The following is a 17,147-nucleotide window of genomic DNA, read 5'->3' as shown; positions in this document are numbered from 1 at the left end:
AAACATTAAAAGTTGCTGCCATCATCGTTTTCACCAGAAGCCCTTGCGTGGAACTGAGCAGTCTTTTTTAGCATCGCCCCCAGCGACTTTTGAAGATATCGCACCTTGGTTGTCGTGTCTAACGCGCACGAAATTGACATTGACGCATGCTATCATGTCCTGCAGCAAGGACACAGTGGGCCTTACCCGAACTGAAAATATAAATAATATATCTGTAAAATTGACGCATTTTTACCTAACTATGGAAATGATCAGAATGTCTTCAGGAGACAATAAATAAAAATGATAATAGGCCTAAATAATGTAACCCCCCCCCCCCCCCAAAAAAAAAAAATGTCATAGTTATTTTCAAACCACCTCAATGTATAAATGTAGGTCTATTTTCTTTTAAACTTTTCAACTGTAATAACATCATGTTTAGATCCTAAAAGCTCCTGTCTGAGGAAGGGCCAGGGTGGCCGCAGTAAAATGGATAAATGGGAGCTCATCGGTGTGTCGTTTTTCCTTCACTATTTACAGATCCTAAAAGCTAGATTAACAACCACACATTCCAAATTCAATATTGCAAGGGCTGGTAAGTAGTGGTGTGGATTGGCACTACCCTCACGATCCGCTTCGAGGTAGCGATTCGATTCGCTTCGATTCTATGCGATCTGATCCGATCCGATTCAATTCTACAATGCATTGCAATGCATTACATTTCTACTGAAAGCAAAGCAAATGTTTAATCAGTCATTATGAGGCAATACAAGTAGTCAGATACTGAGCAACAATTTATTGGCTGTTTTCTGTATCAGTCTGTATCAGTCTGTATCAGTCTTGCAATGTTTTGCTTTTATTTAGTGCTTTTATTTAATTTAACATTCATTTGCTCCCGAAATATCCATGGAAGTAATGGAAACTTAAAAAATTGCCGGATCGATTGTGGAACTTGCCAGATCGATTCTGGATCGTCCATGCCCTGCAATGGATTGGATTGCATCGCCGAATAGATCATTGTTGACACCACTACTGGTAAGACACCTGTTTCCATAGGCGACCTCAGTGGCAGCACTCTCCATGCAATATTTCACCAAAATATTTTGAAGACCTACTGAACATGTGTTTTATAATGGCGTGAAGTGTTTCACTTTACCCACCTTCATAGAAAAAAAAATAACATGTCACTTTTCAGGCCAATCTGAAACCAGCAGGATTATTTCTTGAATCGATATTCTTTGACAAGGCAGTTGATCTAGTTTACAGGGAAATTTACTTCCATGTGCAAAAAGGACATGTTTGTGGGAAACAGCATCTATATTTTCTGGGAAATGTGGAATGGGAAGGGGTTGAAGAATTTATGGGTAAATGATCTTAAAGTTCCAAAACCAAAACAAAGATACAGGCAGTGCCTCAGATTATCCCGCTCTCCATGTAGACCCATAAATAACTTATAGTCATGGGATTGGGAGGATGCATGGGTTTTCCTTTATTACACCAAATACTCCGCGTATAGCCTACGTATTGTCATAAGCTTTAATGGTTTATTACACCAAATACTCTGTGTATAGCCTAAACGGAAAATGAAAAAAGTGATATTTATACAGAATGTCATCATTTACATTGTAATTGCTTTGTCAGGGAATGTCATATGCACACATATGATATCTTGATGGAAAGGTGAGATTGTTCTGAATCCAGCAATACCTCATATGTATATATTTTCTGAATATTAAAGATGGCATATCGTTCAATGTATGAGGTGCCCAGAATGAAAACAAATCAAAAAGGAGTTACAGGGCCTATTTCAATACACTTTAGTGGTGACAGTCTAATGTATGAGGTGCCCAGAATGAAAAAAAATCGACATTCCCTGACAAAGCAATTACAATGTAAATGATGACATTCTGTATAAATATCACTTTTTTTTCATTTTCCGCCTATTTTAGGTGTGTGATTAAATGCCTATATCTCCTTCATACATCAAGATAGACAAATTCAGCCACTTCTATCCGGTGCGGGTAGCCCCTGGGCATAAGCATGCCAATTCTCAAAGTTCTCAGAGCTTCTGGTAATTTTCTGCATGATTTTTTGTATATCTACTCCCATACGGAGAAGTCATATTTTTGGTGCTTTTTTTGTTTGGAGGTTCATATGGAAATGTGTAAAATTTTTAGGCTTAGCATTAAAATCACTTTGGCCAAGAATCATTTCCATGTATGGGACACCTTAGAGATGAGGAAAAACATTATTGGGTTTTGTTCTACCTCCGGTAGGGGTGTCTCAAAATTTTGAGGCCATTGTCACTAGCCTAACACACACACACACACACTCTCTCTCTTTCCCCTGCAGTGACACTCTGTCTCCAGCAGGGGGGAGTGTGGTGCTGTCTGGCTCTCCTGAAGCCTCCTATTCATTACTATACTACTCATCTACTGTCTGTTTGTGTGCGTGCGTGTGCATGTGTGCGTGTGCATGTGTGCGTACGTGTGTGTGTTTATGTGTGTGTGTGTGTGCGTTTGTGTGTGTGCGTGCGTGTGCATGTGTGCGTACGTGTGTGTGTTTATGTGTGTGTGTGTGCGTTTGTGTGTGTGTGCGTGCGTGTGCATGTGTGCGTACGTGTGTGTGTTTATGTGTGTGTGTGAGCGTTTGTGTGTGTGTGCGTGCGTGTGCATGTGTGCGTACGTGTGTGTGTTTATGTGTGTGTGTGTGCGTTTGTGTGTGTGTGCATTTGTGCGTGTGTGTGTGTGCATTTGTGCGTGCGTGTGTGCGTTTGTGTGTGTGTGCGTGCGTGTGCGTGTGTGCCAACATGATCTCCAAAAATTGCGTGCTCCTGGACACGGATGTTAAGGACACAAAATCCGTGTCCAGGAGCACGATTTTGCCAAAATTCCGTGCTCCTGGACACGGAATTATTTTCCGTGATGGACACACTGAAGTGCTCTCTCTATACTCCCACAGCTCTATGTTTCCACAGTCTTGTGTTTTCTCAGGATTTTTCTAATTTCAAATATTTTTTCTCAAAAAAAAACATTTCTTACTGACAGGTTAGGGTTAGGGATTGTTTTGGTCTGGGCACAGCTAGTTTTCCTTCATTCATTATATGAATTTGATAGCCTAGGAACCAACTGGAAAAGGTATTTCTCAAAAACATGTCTTTAATGACAGGTTAAGGTTAGGGAATGTTTTGGTCAGGGCACAACTTCAATTGCTATAGCATTATTTTGTTTAGGATTAGCATTTGGTATGTATTTTCCAATGATAGAGTTACACAGTGCTGTGGTAATAGCCTATGGAAAGCACTTCCGTGTGCAATGTAATGTAGTGTAATGTAATGTAATGTAATGTAATACAGTATAGGCCTCTTATAAATAGCGGATGCTGTACAAATGAAATAAAATACATAAATTGTGTATAATAATTAAATACTGTACAAAGTATACTGTATTGTATTACAAATAAATAACTTCCGTTCAATATGAATTAAATGTATGATAAATACTGTATATGATTTAAATTAAATGTATGATAAATACTGTATATGATTTAAATTAAATGTATGATAATTATATAATGTAAATTAAATGTATGATAAATACTGTATACCCAGATAGCAAGCTGACATTGAATAGATATTGATTTTCCATCTGAATCATCAGAATGGTCGACATTGAAATATTGATGCAAAATAGATGTTGAATCACCATTGTTAAACCGATGTAACCCGACCTAAAATAAAGTTGACAGCAATGATATTGAAACAACATTGATTCATGGTCGTCCTTATTATGATTGATGTATCATTGATATTTGGTAATCACGTATGATCGAAAGGCCATCGATATATAGTTTACCGGGAAAGATTGAAGTTATCGGTTGTTGCTGAACGGGACAAGACAAAGAGTGGCGCACGCTCGGATCCAGGAACAATTACAGGTAAGCAGACTTTCATACTTTTACACAGTAAGTGTCCCCGGTCCTCGATCCATAAACGGCCACAGTTTTCCGAGAGCGCATGGTGCGGTCACGGCCGATTTCCTCCGATCACCTACGATCGGCAACACAAGCTGAATGAAACAGGCTAGCCGGCTAGCGAGCTTTACTGCAGCCATTCTGTGAACTGCAGCTAGCAGTACGTGTACTGGTGTCAGTTGCTGGAACACACACTTACAACGTAATAAACTTAACTTGTGTGTATGTGCTTTAGACCTTCCACGACCATGACGAGAGCTCCAGCCGTGACTTTCCTGGCCCATCACAATCATAACGACCTAAAAGCCCAGTAGGACCGATGGCCAGAGATGGAGGAGGAGGGAGACAGACGCAGCAGAGGTCGGGGACCTTGATTAGGAAGACTCCAACAGAACGCCCTGCTAACTGTAAGGATACGGTAGGCTACATTCATCCCACAATACCATATTTCCTGCTGTATTTCTTCAGATGTGTAAGTATTGTAATGGATGTTATCACAACAGATGTAGGCCTACTCTATATCGCAACACGAGTAGCCTACACCTGTTGTGATAACACCCATTACAATATTTCAGAAATAGCATGGGATTTTCAATATATTTTGAAAAGTTTTATGGACCGACCATCGGCGTCGTTAGAGCATTTTTACCCGGGCACGTGCCCTGGTGTGGATGCACGGTGCCAGTGTATAATGGGCACTGATTTTGTAATTAATTAATTTATTTATATCTTTATTGTTTATTATTTAAGTCTGGCTCATCTGGTAATATACAGAATACATGCTTGCATTATTTTTTCTCTTAAAATACGCCTATAGCCTACTACACTTAAGTTAGAATTTAAGTCTGACACGGACGCAGCAGCCTGATAAGAATGCACTTGCCGCCACGGCCACTCGCACTCGGAGCATGAAGCCGGAGAGTTGCCTGTTGGCTAATACAGAGCCATGCAGGAGTTTTTCATACTATCTTTAAGAAACACGACAGGCATACTAGTTCTCCTAGTGAAGACACACTAAAACATTGATTAGTTCTAGGCTATAACACCCTAATTATTTGGCACCCTGAAGAAATTGACTATTTGAATTACGTGGTGAATTACATGGTGCCCCCCTCATTGGCCGACCGCTGCAATGAAATGTGACGAATATGCCTAGGAAGAATCGTTCTTCTTGATAACGAGAGATTTGGGCAGCACATGAAAATGTTGGCTTTTTGAACCAAACCTGACCAACACAGCGACCATTCACTCCGGCCGGTGTGAAGTGAAGTAAACAGTAAGCGTCATTTTTTGTTATCATCTGTAAACTAAGCATAGCATGTCAATCAAATGTGTAGAACATGTTTCATCTAATAACGCGAAGGGGCGTCTCTGAAGTGGTGTTAGCCTATGTGGTCACGTCTGTTATGCTACAGTAGCCAGGCAGTTCGCTCATATAGGTAGGCATGTAACTGTTTAAGCTGGAGCTTCACCAACTATTTACCATGTTGTGCTGTTTCTCAATTCAGGGGGTGATGATCCCGTGATGGACTACCCCAACTTGTCTTGTCAGCTTTGCTATCGGCATATTTTTTTGACATATTGACAAAGTTGCCTGCAAACAATGGCCCCGCTGTTATAGCCTAGGCTACTTGCGCACTATAACTGAATACAACACTTGTAGGTGGAAGCTGTTTTGTAGGCTATGCTGTTGCTTTTAAAAATAGCCCAGCGCATGCTTGAATGAGCCGTCGTCCAGGCAAGTTGGAGGCTGGCTGGCTTAATGCAGCCCAAGCACGTTGGTCTCAGAGTTGGGCATGATGACATCCTACAGGTGGTTACTTTTAAGACAGAAACATAATGCCGTGAACATAGCCAACTATTCGATTGAATCAATGATACAGTAATTGAATGCATCTATTACACATAGCCTACGCAATGCCCATGTGTGATACTCTGGCTCCCCCTCTTGACGTGAACATGCACCGGCACACACAGACACGCGCACACGCCATACACACACACACACACACACCAATTGATCATTCATAGCTTGCATAGAATAGCAGAATGTCCTGTTTTTATTATTCTATTTGGTTTTATGGTGTGTCAGGTATGTAGAGTTATGGAAGAAGTACTATGTTGTACTAGTAGGCTAGTAGTTATTTTATGATATGATATAGATTATGATATTTTGCTGGCATTGAGTTATTGAATTATTATTGATAACAGATAACAGCCTACTGTAGGCCTATCAGTTATAATTTTGATTTCAATTCAACTCAAACAACATTGTTCTTGTAGATGGACATCAGACAGTTATTCGTTCGGAGCAGGGATAAAGCAGCAAGGAGAAATGAGAGAGGTAAGCTAGGTAACAAGGCAACAACTTTTAAGTAACAACCCACCAGTTGAGTTGACCACAGGTCATAACTGACCACAGTTATACAGTTATGTTCACAAGTGGGCCAATTCAATAGGCCTATACAGATATACAGTTAAGTTCACAGTAGGCCAATTCAATTCAGTTTGGTTCAGGTAGATATTGAATGATGCAGAAAATAAGAATCTAACAATGTATTTATGATGCTGTATAATAATAAATAAGTGCTATACAATATTTTATTGTGTGCTTGCATAAATTATCTCTGCCCATTCTTTTTTTAAAATAATTGCCCAAAAAAATTCCAGCTCGCGCGCTTCGCGCGCTCCCATTTCTTTTTGGTGCCCTTTTGTGCCCCTGTATAGTGTTGGGTCTGCTGACGCCCCTGGGACCGATGTGTGTTGTTAGGATTCATTTTAATTAAAACTATATTTTGTGTGTTTCAGATGCCCTCGCTCAACAGCCTGGTGGGAATCGGATGGATGATCTTGTTTTTACACAAGCTGTGCAGAAATGGCTGCGCTATGCGCCGGACAGAACTGGAGGTGCCAGTCGCGGTGACAGTAATTAAAATAATTCAAATAATAAACATCTTTCTTAATAAACATCTTGTGTTTCATATTTATTATTTTATATTATTAAAATGTGGATCCTGGCTGTAGATAAAGCAGGATATATGAGCCAGATAATTCTGGTAGCCTTTCTATTGAAATAACATTGAAAGCTCATTGATTTTTAGTTACGTCGAAATTTCAATGTTGTTTCAATATAGGCACGTATCGAAATACAGTTGAAGTTGCGTGGATCCATAGTTACAAAATCAACATAGTTTCAATGTTAGTCGAGGGTGCAAACTGATGCTAAATCAACATCGACATCTGATGTTGTTTCAATGGTTTAGCGTCGGCAATGGAATGCTGATTCTACATCGATTCAATGTAAGCTTGCTATCTGGGTATGATTTAAATTAAATGTATGATAATTATATAGTGTAAATTAAATAATGAGCAGTACTGTGGAAGTGTAGAGATACTGGGGGACATGAATCTGGGGGACATTATTGTGTGCGTGCGTGCGTGCGTGGGTGCGTGCTTGCGTGCGTGCGTGGGTGCGTCTCCATTATTATGTGATAGTGCAGCATGTAGCTTGGGGTTTGGTATTGAGCTTATTCGAGATACCACAACGCGCACATCTGCATCTAGACAGCAATACCCAGCATGCACCACTGCACTACACTACACTACACTACACTACACATCCGCATTTAGACAGCAATACCCAGCATGCACCACTGCACTACACTACACTACACTACACTACACATCCGCATGCAGACAGCAATGCATTCTGGCTCAAAACGTTGCATGACGGTTAGATTTCCTGTCAAACTTCAAAAATTCGGTGATGTTGCGTTGACGAGGTGACATATCACATGGTGTCAAACTATCGCGGGATGAATGCGACTGCAGTCAGATCTTGCAACCTCTGCAGTTGCTTATCCCCTTCAACGCTCGTCTGCAGACCGCCTCCGAGGTCACGCGCCCATGAACTGGTTGGCCAACAACTCACTCACGTGTGTATATGAGTCTTGTCTCACACCTCTACACAAGTTTGCGCAGGTCCCCACTTCAGCTCGTCCCCCCACTCCTCACACGTGGTGTGTTAGTAGAGCAAACTGGTGCGAGCTCATCGTCTCGTTCATATTTGTGGCCGACTTTAAATGCGCTGTATTTAATAACACCCACATCGTGACAAGTTCTCGCTCACGTGCTTCGTCAATGTTGGTCGACAGCAACAAAGTCGTACGGGACTATTGTAGTGCACTGATCATGTGTCAGGACAAACCAATCTGTTTCATGGAATCGTGTGTAGAGTTTTTACTCAATGATCACACACACACACACACACACACACACACACACACACACACACACACACACACACACACACACTGACCTGAGTGATGAGGAGAGTAAGGCAGGTCACAGGTGTGTCTGTGAGATTGTGTGTGTGCACGTGTGTGTGCGTACACACACACACACAAACACACACACACACAAACACACACACATAAACACACACACGTACGCACACACAGCCTGATCTCCAAAAATTCTGTGCTCCTGGACACGGATGTTAAGGACACGAAATGATGGCATCAGAGAGAAGACGCATCAGAGAGAGAGAAGACGCATCAGAGACATCAGAGAGAAGAGAAGACGCCATCAGAGAGAGAGAAGACGCCATCAGAGAGAAGACGCCATCAGAGAGAGAGAAGACGCATCAGAGAGAGAGAAGACGCCATCAGAGAGAGAGAAGACGCCATCAGAGAGAAGACGCCATCAGAGAGAAGAGAAGACGCCATCAGAGAGAAGAGAAGAGAAGACGCATCAGAGAGAAGAGAAGAGAAGACGCCATCAGAGAGAGAGAAGACGCCATCAGAGAGAAGACGCCATCAGAGAGAGAGAAGACGCCATCAGAGAGAAGACGCATCAGAGAGAAGAGAAGACGCCATCAGAGAGAAGAGAAGACGCCATCAGAGAGAAGACGCATCAGAGAGAAGAGAAGACGCCATCAGAGAGAAGAGAAGAGAAGAGAAGACGCATCAGAGAGAAGAGAAGACGCCATCAGAGAGAAGACGCCATCAGAGAGAGAGAAGACGCATCAGAGAGAGAGAAGACGCCATCAGAGAGAAGACGCCATCAGAGAGAGAGAAGACGCCATCAGAGAGAGAGAAGACGCCATCAGAGAGAGAGAAGACGCCATCAGAGAGAAGAGAAGACGCCATCAGAGAGAAGACGCCATCAGAGAGAAGACGCCATCAGAGAGAGAGAAGACGCCATCAGAGAGAAGACGCCATCAGAGAGAAGAGAAGACGCCATCAGAGAGAAGACGCCATCAGAGAGAGAGAAGACGCCATCAGAGAGAAGACGCCATCAGAGAGAGAGAAGACGCCATCAGAGAGAGAGAAGACGCCATCAGAGAGAAGACGCATCAGAGAGAAGAGAAGACGCCATCAGAGAGAGAGAAGACGCCATCAGAGAGAAGACGCATCAGAGAGAAGACGCCATCAGAGAGAAGACGCCATCAGAGAGAGAGAAGACGCCATCAGAGACAAGACGCCATCAGAGAGAAGAGAAGACGCCATCAGAGAGAAGACGCCATCAGAGAGAGAGAAGACGCCATCAGAGAGAAGAGAAGACGCCATCAGAGAGAAGAGAAGACGCCATCAGAGAGAAGACGCCATCAGAGAGAAGACGCCATCAGAGAGAAGACGCCATCAGAGAGAAGACGCCATCAGAGAGAGAGAAGACGCCATCAGAGAGAAGAGAAGACGCCATCAGAGAGAGAGAAGACGCCATCAGAGAGAAGACGCCATCAGAGAGAAGACGCCATCAGAGAGAAGAGAAGACGCCATCAGAGAGAAGACGCCATCAGAGAGAAGAGAAGACGCCATCAGAGAGAGAGAAACCCGGGCAGTCATGGGTGAGCGGTTAGGGCGTCAGACTTGCATCCCAGAGGTTGCCGGTTCGACTCCCGACCTGCCAGGTTGGTGGGGGGAGTAATCAACCAGTGCTCTCCCCCATCCTCCTCCATGACTGAGGTACCCTGAGCATGGTACCGTCCCACCGCACTGCTCCCCATGGGGCGCCACTGAGGGCTGCCCCCTTGCACGGGTGAGGCATAAATGTAATTTCGTTGTGTGCAGTGTGCAGTGTTCACTTGTGTGCTGTGGAGTGCTGTGTCACAATGACAATGGGAGTTGGAGTGGAGAAGACGCCATCAGAGAGAGAGAAGACGCCATCAGAGAGAAGACGCCATCAGAGAGAAGACGCCATCAGAGAGAAGACGCCATCAGAGAGAGAGAAGACGCCATCAGAGAGAAGAGAAGACGCCATCAGAGAGAAGACGCCATCAGAGAGAAGACGCCATCAGAGAGAAGACGCCATCAGAGAGAGAGAAGACGCCATCAGAGAGAAGACGCCATCAGAGAGAAGAGAAGACGCCATCAGAGAGAGAGAAGACGCATCAGAGAGAGAGAAGACGCCATCAGAGAGAAGAGAAGAGGCATCAGAGAGGTGGTTGAGCAGGGTAGTATATTAATGTTGTGTGTGTGTGTGTGTGTGTGTGTGTGTGGGCATCAGAGACTGAGGTCCGGGTGTCTTACCTGTGCCGGGGCGGGTCCCCATGACGACGGGGGGGCGGGGCGACGAGGGCAGGAGGAGGGGCAACAGCGCAGTGGGAGACGGGTGGCATGGCAACGGCTGCTGCAGCTGATTGGATGGAGCCACGGAGACGCAGGCCAGCGATTGGCTAGCGGAGTCTGAGATGCAGGCCAGCGCTGCGCCTGATTGGCCAGGGGAGTCGGAGAGGGCGTGGCCAACAGCCAGAGAGGGAGGCGACACCAGCACCACGGTGGGGGCGGGGCTGTGGATAAGAACCGCCTCCTCGGCGGCTTCGGGAGACGTGATAGGATGCTGCTGCGGAGGAGACAGCTGCTGACTGTTGCTGACCAATCGAGAAGAGTCAAGGGCGGGGCTTATGAAACAACTCACCAATGGGGTGTCATCAGGCATCATGGGGATGACGATCGGAGAGACCTGCAAAGGCTGCTGGGATAGCGGCAGAGCAGGAGAGGGGGTGGAGCCGTGCGAGGGGGTTGGGATGAGGGGATGCTCGGGGGGTTTGGGGGACCGCCCACTGGGTTGCCGGGAGCGACCAGGGGGGGCCGGGGTGATGGGGCTGAAGTGGGCGGTCCTAAAGCCGAAGAGAGGCGATGGGGCGGAGCCTGGCGAGGGGGCGGGGGAGAACGGGGAGCGGCCATCGTGTGGAGAGAAGGAGGGCGTCCTATTGGACACTGGGGAGTAAGACGGCGTCCTATTGGATAGAGGGGAGAAAGAGGGCGTGGCTGAGCGGGAGCTGCTGAGTGACATCAGCATGTTGGCCGCCTCGCACTCCTCAGAGTCGAACCGCATTGACCAATCAGGAGACAGGAGCGGCCGCATTGACCAATCAGGCGACAGTAGCGACCGCGAGCCGCCCCGACCCTCCTCGCCGCCCTCCTGTACCTCGAACGACGGGGTTGTGTCCTCACGATCATGCTCGCCAGCGCTGGCCACACCCATTTCCTCTGAAGACACACCCCTTTCATCTGAGGACACGCCCCCCTCATGAACAGCGCGCTGTGATTGGTCCTCCTCCTCCTTCCTGCTGTGCTGTGATTGGTCGCCCTCCTGTCGCGCGCGCTGTGATAGGTGGCGAGAGCAGTAGCCCCGCCTCTGGGCCTCCTTGCTGCATCCCGATTGGCTGCAGAGGCGTCTCCACTGTTTGCCGTTAAACTTCTTGCGGACGCCCGCCCCCGTGCACACCACCTCCCCCTTCCGGAACACCTGAGAGGGAGGCGCGCGAGAGGAGCGCGGGGAGGAGGGGGTGGGAGAGGAGAGAGGGGTACCCCGACATGTGGAAGGGGACACAGGTGTACCCCTGCAAGAGGTAGAGGAGAGAGGGGTACCCCGAGATGCAGAGGGGGAGACTGGGGTACCTCTGGAGGGGGTGGGGGAGGATATTGGGATGGGGGAGGGGGAGGGGGAGACTGGGGATATTGGGGTGGGGGTGTGGGAGGGGGATACTCTGGAGGGCGTGAGGGTGCGGGAGACAGGGGTACCCCGAGATGCAGAGGGGAATATTGGGGTACCCCTGCAGGAGGTGCGGGAGGGGGAGACTGGGGTACCTCTGGAGGGGGTGCGGGAGGGGGATATTGGGGTACCTCTGGAGGGGGAGACTGGGGTACCTCTGGAGGGGGAGACTGGGGATATCGGAAATGTGGAGGGGGACACAGGTGTACCCCTGCAAGAGGGAGAGGAGAGAGGGGTACCCCGAGATGCAGAGGGGAATATTGGGGTACCCCTGCAGGAGGTGCGGGAGGGGGAGACTGGGGTACCCCTGGATACGGAGGATTTGTTCGCTGCTCTCTCCTGATTGGGCGATTTGGCCGCTGCTCTCTCCTGATTGGGTGAAGTGGCCGTTTCTCTCTCCTGATTGGCTGATATGGCTGCAGCTCTCTGGTGATTGGGTGATGTGGCCGCTGCTCTCTCCTGATTGGCTGATGTGGCCGCTGCTCTCTCCTGATTGGCTGATGTGGCCGCTGCTCTCTCCTGATTGGCTGATGTGGCCGCTGCTCTCTCCTGATTGGGTGATGTGGCCGTTTCTCTCTCCTGATTGGGTGATGTGGCCGCTGCTCTCTCCTGATTGGCTGATGTGGCCGCTGCTCTCTCCTGATTGGGTGATGTGGCCGCTGCTCTCTCCTGATTGGCTGATGTGGCCGCTGCTCTCTCCTGATTGGCTGATGTGGCCGTTTCTCTCTCCTGATTGGCCTCTTCTCTGCCTGCCACAGCTCCCTCTGGAGCCTGGGAGGTGCTCAGGGCGACGAGGAGGTTATTGCGTGAGGAGTGTGTGTGTGTGTGTAAACGGTGTGCCTGTGTCTGTGCCTGTGTCTCCGGGCGAGTGTGTGTGTGTAAACGGTGTGTCTGTGCCTGTGCCTGTGTCTGTGTCTGTGCCTGTGTCTGTGTCTGTGCCTGCGCCTGCGCCTGTGTCTGTGCCTGTGCCTGTGTCTGTGTCTGTTCCTGTGCCTGTGTCTGTGTCTGTGTCTGTGCCTGTGCCTGTGCCTGTGTCTGTGCCTGTGTCTGTGTCTGTGTCTGTGTCTGTGTCTGTGCCTGTGCCTGTGCCTGTGTCTGTGCCTGTGCCTCCGTGCGAGTGTGTGTGTGTAAACGGTGTGTCTGTGCCTGTGCCTGTGCCTGTGTCTGTGTCTGTGTCTGTGTCTGTGCCTCCGGGCGAGTGTGTGCCTCCGTGAGTGTGCTGCGTCTGTCACAGGTGTCCAAACGGACAACGCTTAGGGCGCTGGGGAGTGAGCTACTGCTAGTGTTAGCATGGATATTAGCGATGGGGAGTGAGCTACTGCTAGCGTTAGCATGGTTATCAGCGATGGAGACGACGACAACAGGGCTAATAGTTGGGTCACTGCTAGCGGTGCAGGTAGTGCTGACACTGGTGTCAATGCTAATGATGCTAATGTAGGTAACATTGGAGTCAATGCTACCAGTGCTAATAGTTTGGTCAGTGCCAGCGGTGCAAGTAGTGCTAGCGCTGGGGGCATTGCTAGAGGTGCGAGGAGTGCTAGCGCTGGGGTCAATGCTAGAGGTGCGAGGAGTGCTAGCGCTGGGGTCAATGCTACCGGTGCTAATAGTTTGGTCAGTGCCAGCGGTGTGAGGAGTGCTAGCGCTGGGGTCAGTGCCAGCGGTGCGAGGAGTGCTAGCGCTGGGGTCAATGCTAGAGGTGTGAGTAGTGCTAGCGCTGGGGTCAATGCTAGAGGTGCGAGGAGTGCTAGCGCTGGGGTCAATGCTAGAGGTGCTAATAGTTTGGTCAGTGCCAGCGGTGCAAGTAGTGCTAGCGCTGGGGGCAGTGCCAGCGGTGTGAGGAGTGCTAGCGCTGGGGGCAGTGCCAGCGGTGTGAGGAGTGCTAGCGCTGGGGTCAGTGCCAGCGGTGTGAGGAGTGCTAGCGCTGGGGTCAATGCCAGCGGTGTGAGTAGTGCTAGCGCTGGTGTCAATGCTAGAGGTGTGAGTAGTGCTAGCGCTGGGGTCAATGCTAGAGGTGCGAGGAGTGCTAGCGCTGGGGTCAATGCTACCGGTGCTAATAGTTTGGTCAGTGCCAGCGGTGTGAGGAGTGCTAGCGCTGGGGTCAGTGCCAGCGGTGCGAGGAGTGCTAGCGCTGGGGTCAATGCTAGAGGTGTGAGGAGTGCTAGCGCTGGGGTCAATGCTAGAGGTGCGAGGAGTGCTAGCGCTGGGGTCAATGCTAGAGGTGCTAATAGTTTGGTCAGTGCCAGCGGTGCGAGGAGTGCTAGCGCTGGGGTCAGTGCCAGCGGTGCGAGTAGTGCTAGCGCTGGGGTCAGTGCCAGCGGTGTGAGGAGTGCTAGCGCTGGGGTCAGTGCCAGCGGTGCAAGTAGTGCTAGCGCTGGGGGCATTGCTAGAGGTAGGGTTGGCAGCAGAGGTAAGATTAGCTTTGTCGGCACTAAGCTGTGCTGTAATTGGGTAAGACGATGGCTTAGGGGTGTGGCCATTAGAAGATAAAACTAAATAACTCTCTGTGTGATAGGCGGGGTTGGGGCTGGTGATCAATGTAGCATCTGAGGTATTAGCATTAGCATTTGGGTCAGGGCTGGATGGGAGAGCGGAACTAGCCCTGCCACAGACCTCATTAGCGGTCGAGTAGGAGTTTGCATTAGCGCAGTTCCCACTGATTTCGCCATCAGAGATTAGTGGTTTGGAGAACGAGGTAGGACCAGCTGCAGCTGTGCAGAGCCGGTTAGCAGAGACGTTAGCATTGGGGCTGGACGTTGGGCTAGTGTTAGCATTAGCATGCGTGATGGGGCTGAAGGGAGAGAGTGAGGGGCCAGCTAACATGCCGCTAGGTGCTACTGTGGTGCTAGTTGCTAATGCGATGCTAGGTGCTAATGCGATGCTAGCTGCACTGGGCTCGGAGATGTTCTTCCTCTTCGGCACTCTGGCTTTGAAGGTGGCCGTCTTGCGGCTGGAATGGCTTCTGCTGGCGATGTGATTGGCTGATGACACACTTGCTCCATTCTGATTGGCGGATGTGGTGTCAGCTGATGCGCTGTGAGGAGCTGAGGCGGTCGCAGGTCCACTGTCCTTTGCTGGGGAACCACAAGGACTGTTCTGATTGGAGGATATGCTAGGTTCGATGTGATTGGATGATATGCTGTCAGATGCACTGTGGTTGGCCAATGTGATTGTAGCTCCGCTGTGGTTGGCTGAAACCTTGTGAAGGCGGGTGTTAGCGGGTGTGTTGTCAGCGGTTAACGTGTTGTTGCCATGGCTGTGTTGTGGAGCTGGTGGACTCTCTGGTGCTCCTTTCCCATTCGCTGCCTCGTCTCTAAGACCCGCCCCATTCGCCTCTCCCTGGATGCTGATAGGCTCTGCTGGGTGGCGTGATGAGGGGGGTGGAGCTCGCTGCTTCCTGTGTGTGTCATAAGGGGGTGTGTCTTTGTTCCTGAGTTTGGCTCTGTGGTCTGGATGAGGGGCGGGGCCTATGTCCATGTGGCTCCGCCTCCTGCGAACACCTGATCGCCGCTGTGACCTCATCACCCTGTTAGCTCCGCCCCATCTCTCTTAGCCCCTCACCCCTCTCTCTCTCTCTCTCTCTCTCTCTTGCCCTCTCTATCTCTCTCTCTCTCTATTGCTCTCTCTCTATCTCTCTCTCTCTCTCTCTTTCTCTCTCTCTCTCTATATATATATATATCAGTGTGTGAGTGTGTGTGTGATCAGTATGTGTGATCAGCGTGTGTGATCAGTGCGTGTGTGTGTATGTGTATGTGATCAGTATGTGTTTGTGTGTGTGTGTGTGTGTGTGTGTGTGTGTGTGTGTGTGTGTGTGTGTGTGTGTGTGTGTGTGTGTGTGTGTGTGTGTGTGTGTGTGTGTGTGTGATCAGTGTGATTTATCTCTGGTGTCTCGTTCGTGGTTTGATCTCAGAGTCTCCTCCTCTCATGGCACTCGTGTTCTACAGCAGGGTTCTAGAATCCTCTCCTCCTCTCATGGCACTCGTGTTCTACAGCAGAGTTCTAGAATCCTCTCCTCCTCTCATGGCACTCGTGTTCTACAGCAGAGTTCTAGAATCCTCTCCTCCTCTCATGGCACTCGTGTTCTACAGCAGAGTTCTAGAATCCTCTCCTCCTCTCATGGCACTCGTGTTCTACAGCAGAGTTCTAGAATCCTCTCCTCCTCTCATGGCGCTCGTGTTCTACAGCAGGGTTCTAGAATCCTCTCCTCCTCTATTCACTCGCTCATGACGTGCCTGTTTTTCTCCCTCCGCACCGAACCTAAAAGAGGAGGATGAGAGGGGAGAGAGAGAGGAGAGGGAGAGAGAGAGAGGGGAGGAGGAGAGGGAAAGAGAGAGGGAGGAGGATGAGAGGGGAGGGAGAGAGAGAGAGGGGAGGAGGAGAGGAGAGAGAGAGAGGAGGAGGAGAAGAGAGAGAGAGGAGAGAGAGACGAGGATAAGAGAGAAGAGAGAGAAGATAAGAGAGGAGGATAAGGGAGAGGAGAGAGAGAGGAGGATGAGAGTAAAGAGAGGAGAGAGAGAGGGGAGGAGGAGAGGAGAGAGAGAGAGAGAGGAGGAGGAGAGGAGAGAGAGAGAGGGGGGTGGAGGAGAGGAGAGAGAGGAGGAGGAGAGGAGAGGAGAGAGAGAGAGGGGGGTGGAGGAGAGGAGAGAGAGAGAGAGGGGAGGAGGAGAGGAGAGAGAGAGAGGAGGAGGAGAAGAGAGAGAGAGGGGGATGAGAGGAGAGGGAGAGAGAAAGAGAGGGGAGGAGGAGAGGAGAGAGAGAGGGGGGGTGGAGGTATGGAAAGAAGAATGCAAGAGAATTGAATAAGGTTTTGTTAAAGGTACACTGTGAATGCTGGTCATTTTAATAAGGTTTTGTTAAAGGTACACTGTGAATGCTGGCCATTGAAAGTGTGCTGCTTCTTAACAAATTTGATAATTTCATGAATATTTATGAAATGATAAACCAATGTTTACTATAACCAAAGTACATTAAGGTTTGCAGCTAAAAATGACTATTTCTGGAAATTAAAAATGGCGGACCATGGAGAACATCCCCCTTTTCATGTATGAAATGTGCAATAATGAATACCTAAAATTTGGTGGTGGTGGTACTAAGTATTCATGAAAAAAATCAACATTTTTGAATGGGCAGCATGACTTCTGGAAATAAACTACAGAAAACATTACAGGGTGCCCCTTTAAAGCTTCACCATCATGCTGCCT

At 48.6% G+C, this 17,147-nt stretch overlaps 1 protein-coding gene across 1 annotated transcript in view; it reads right to left on the bottom strand.

Annotated features, from left to right (window-relative positions):
* cicb (capicua transcriptional repressor b) overlaps positions 1 to 15,468 on the bottom strand; it is an 83,228-nt gene extending 67,760 nt beyond the window's left edge. The window contains 4 exon segments of the mRNA XM_063198386.1: positions 10,482 to 11,703; positions 11,944 to 12,106; positions 12,189 to 12,720; positions 13,410 to 15,468. Coding sequence (XP_063054456.1) covers positions 10,482 to 11,703; positions 11,944 to 12,106; positions 12,189 to 12,720; positions 13,410 to 15,468 — 3,976 coding nt within the window.
* Between the last annotated feature and the right edge of the window lie 1,679 nt (positions 15,469 to 17,147).

This window comes from Engraulis encrasicolus, chromosome 5, assembly GCF_034702125.1.
Source record: "Engraulis encrasicolus isolate BLACKSEA-1 chromosome 5, IST_EnEncr_1.0, whole genome shotgun sequence".
Classification (NCBI taxonomy): Eukaryota; Metazoa; Chordata; class Actinopteri; order Clupeiformes; family Engraulidae; genus Engraulis; species Engraulis encrasicolus.
The sequence above is the reverse complement of the archived record's forward strand: the minus strand, read 5'-3'. Positions and strand labels throughout refer to the sequence as shown.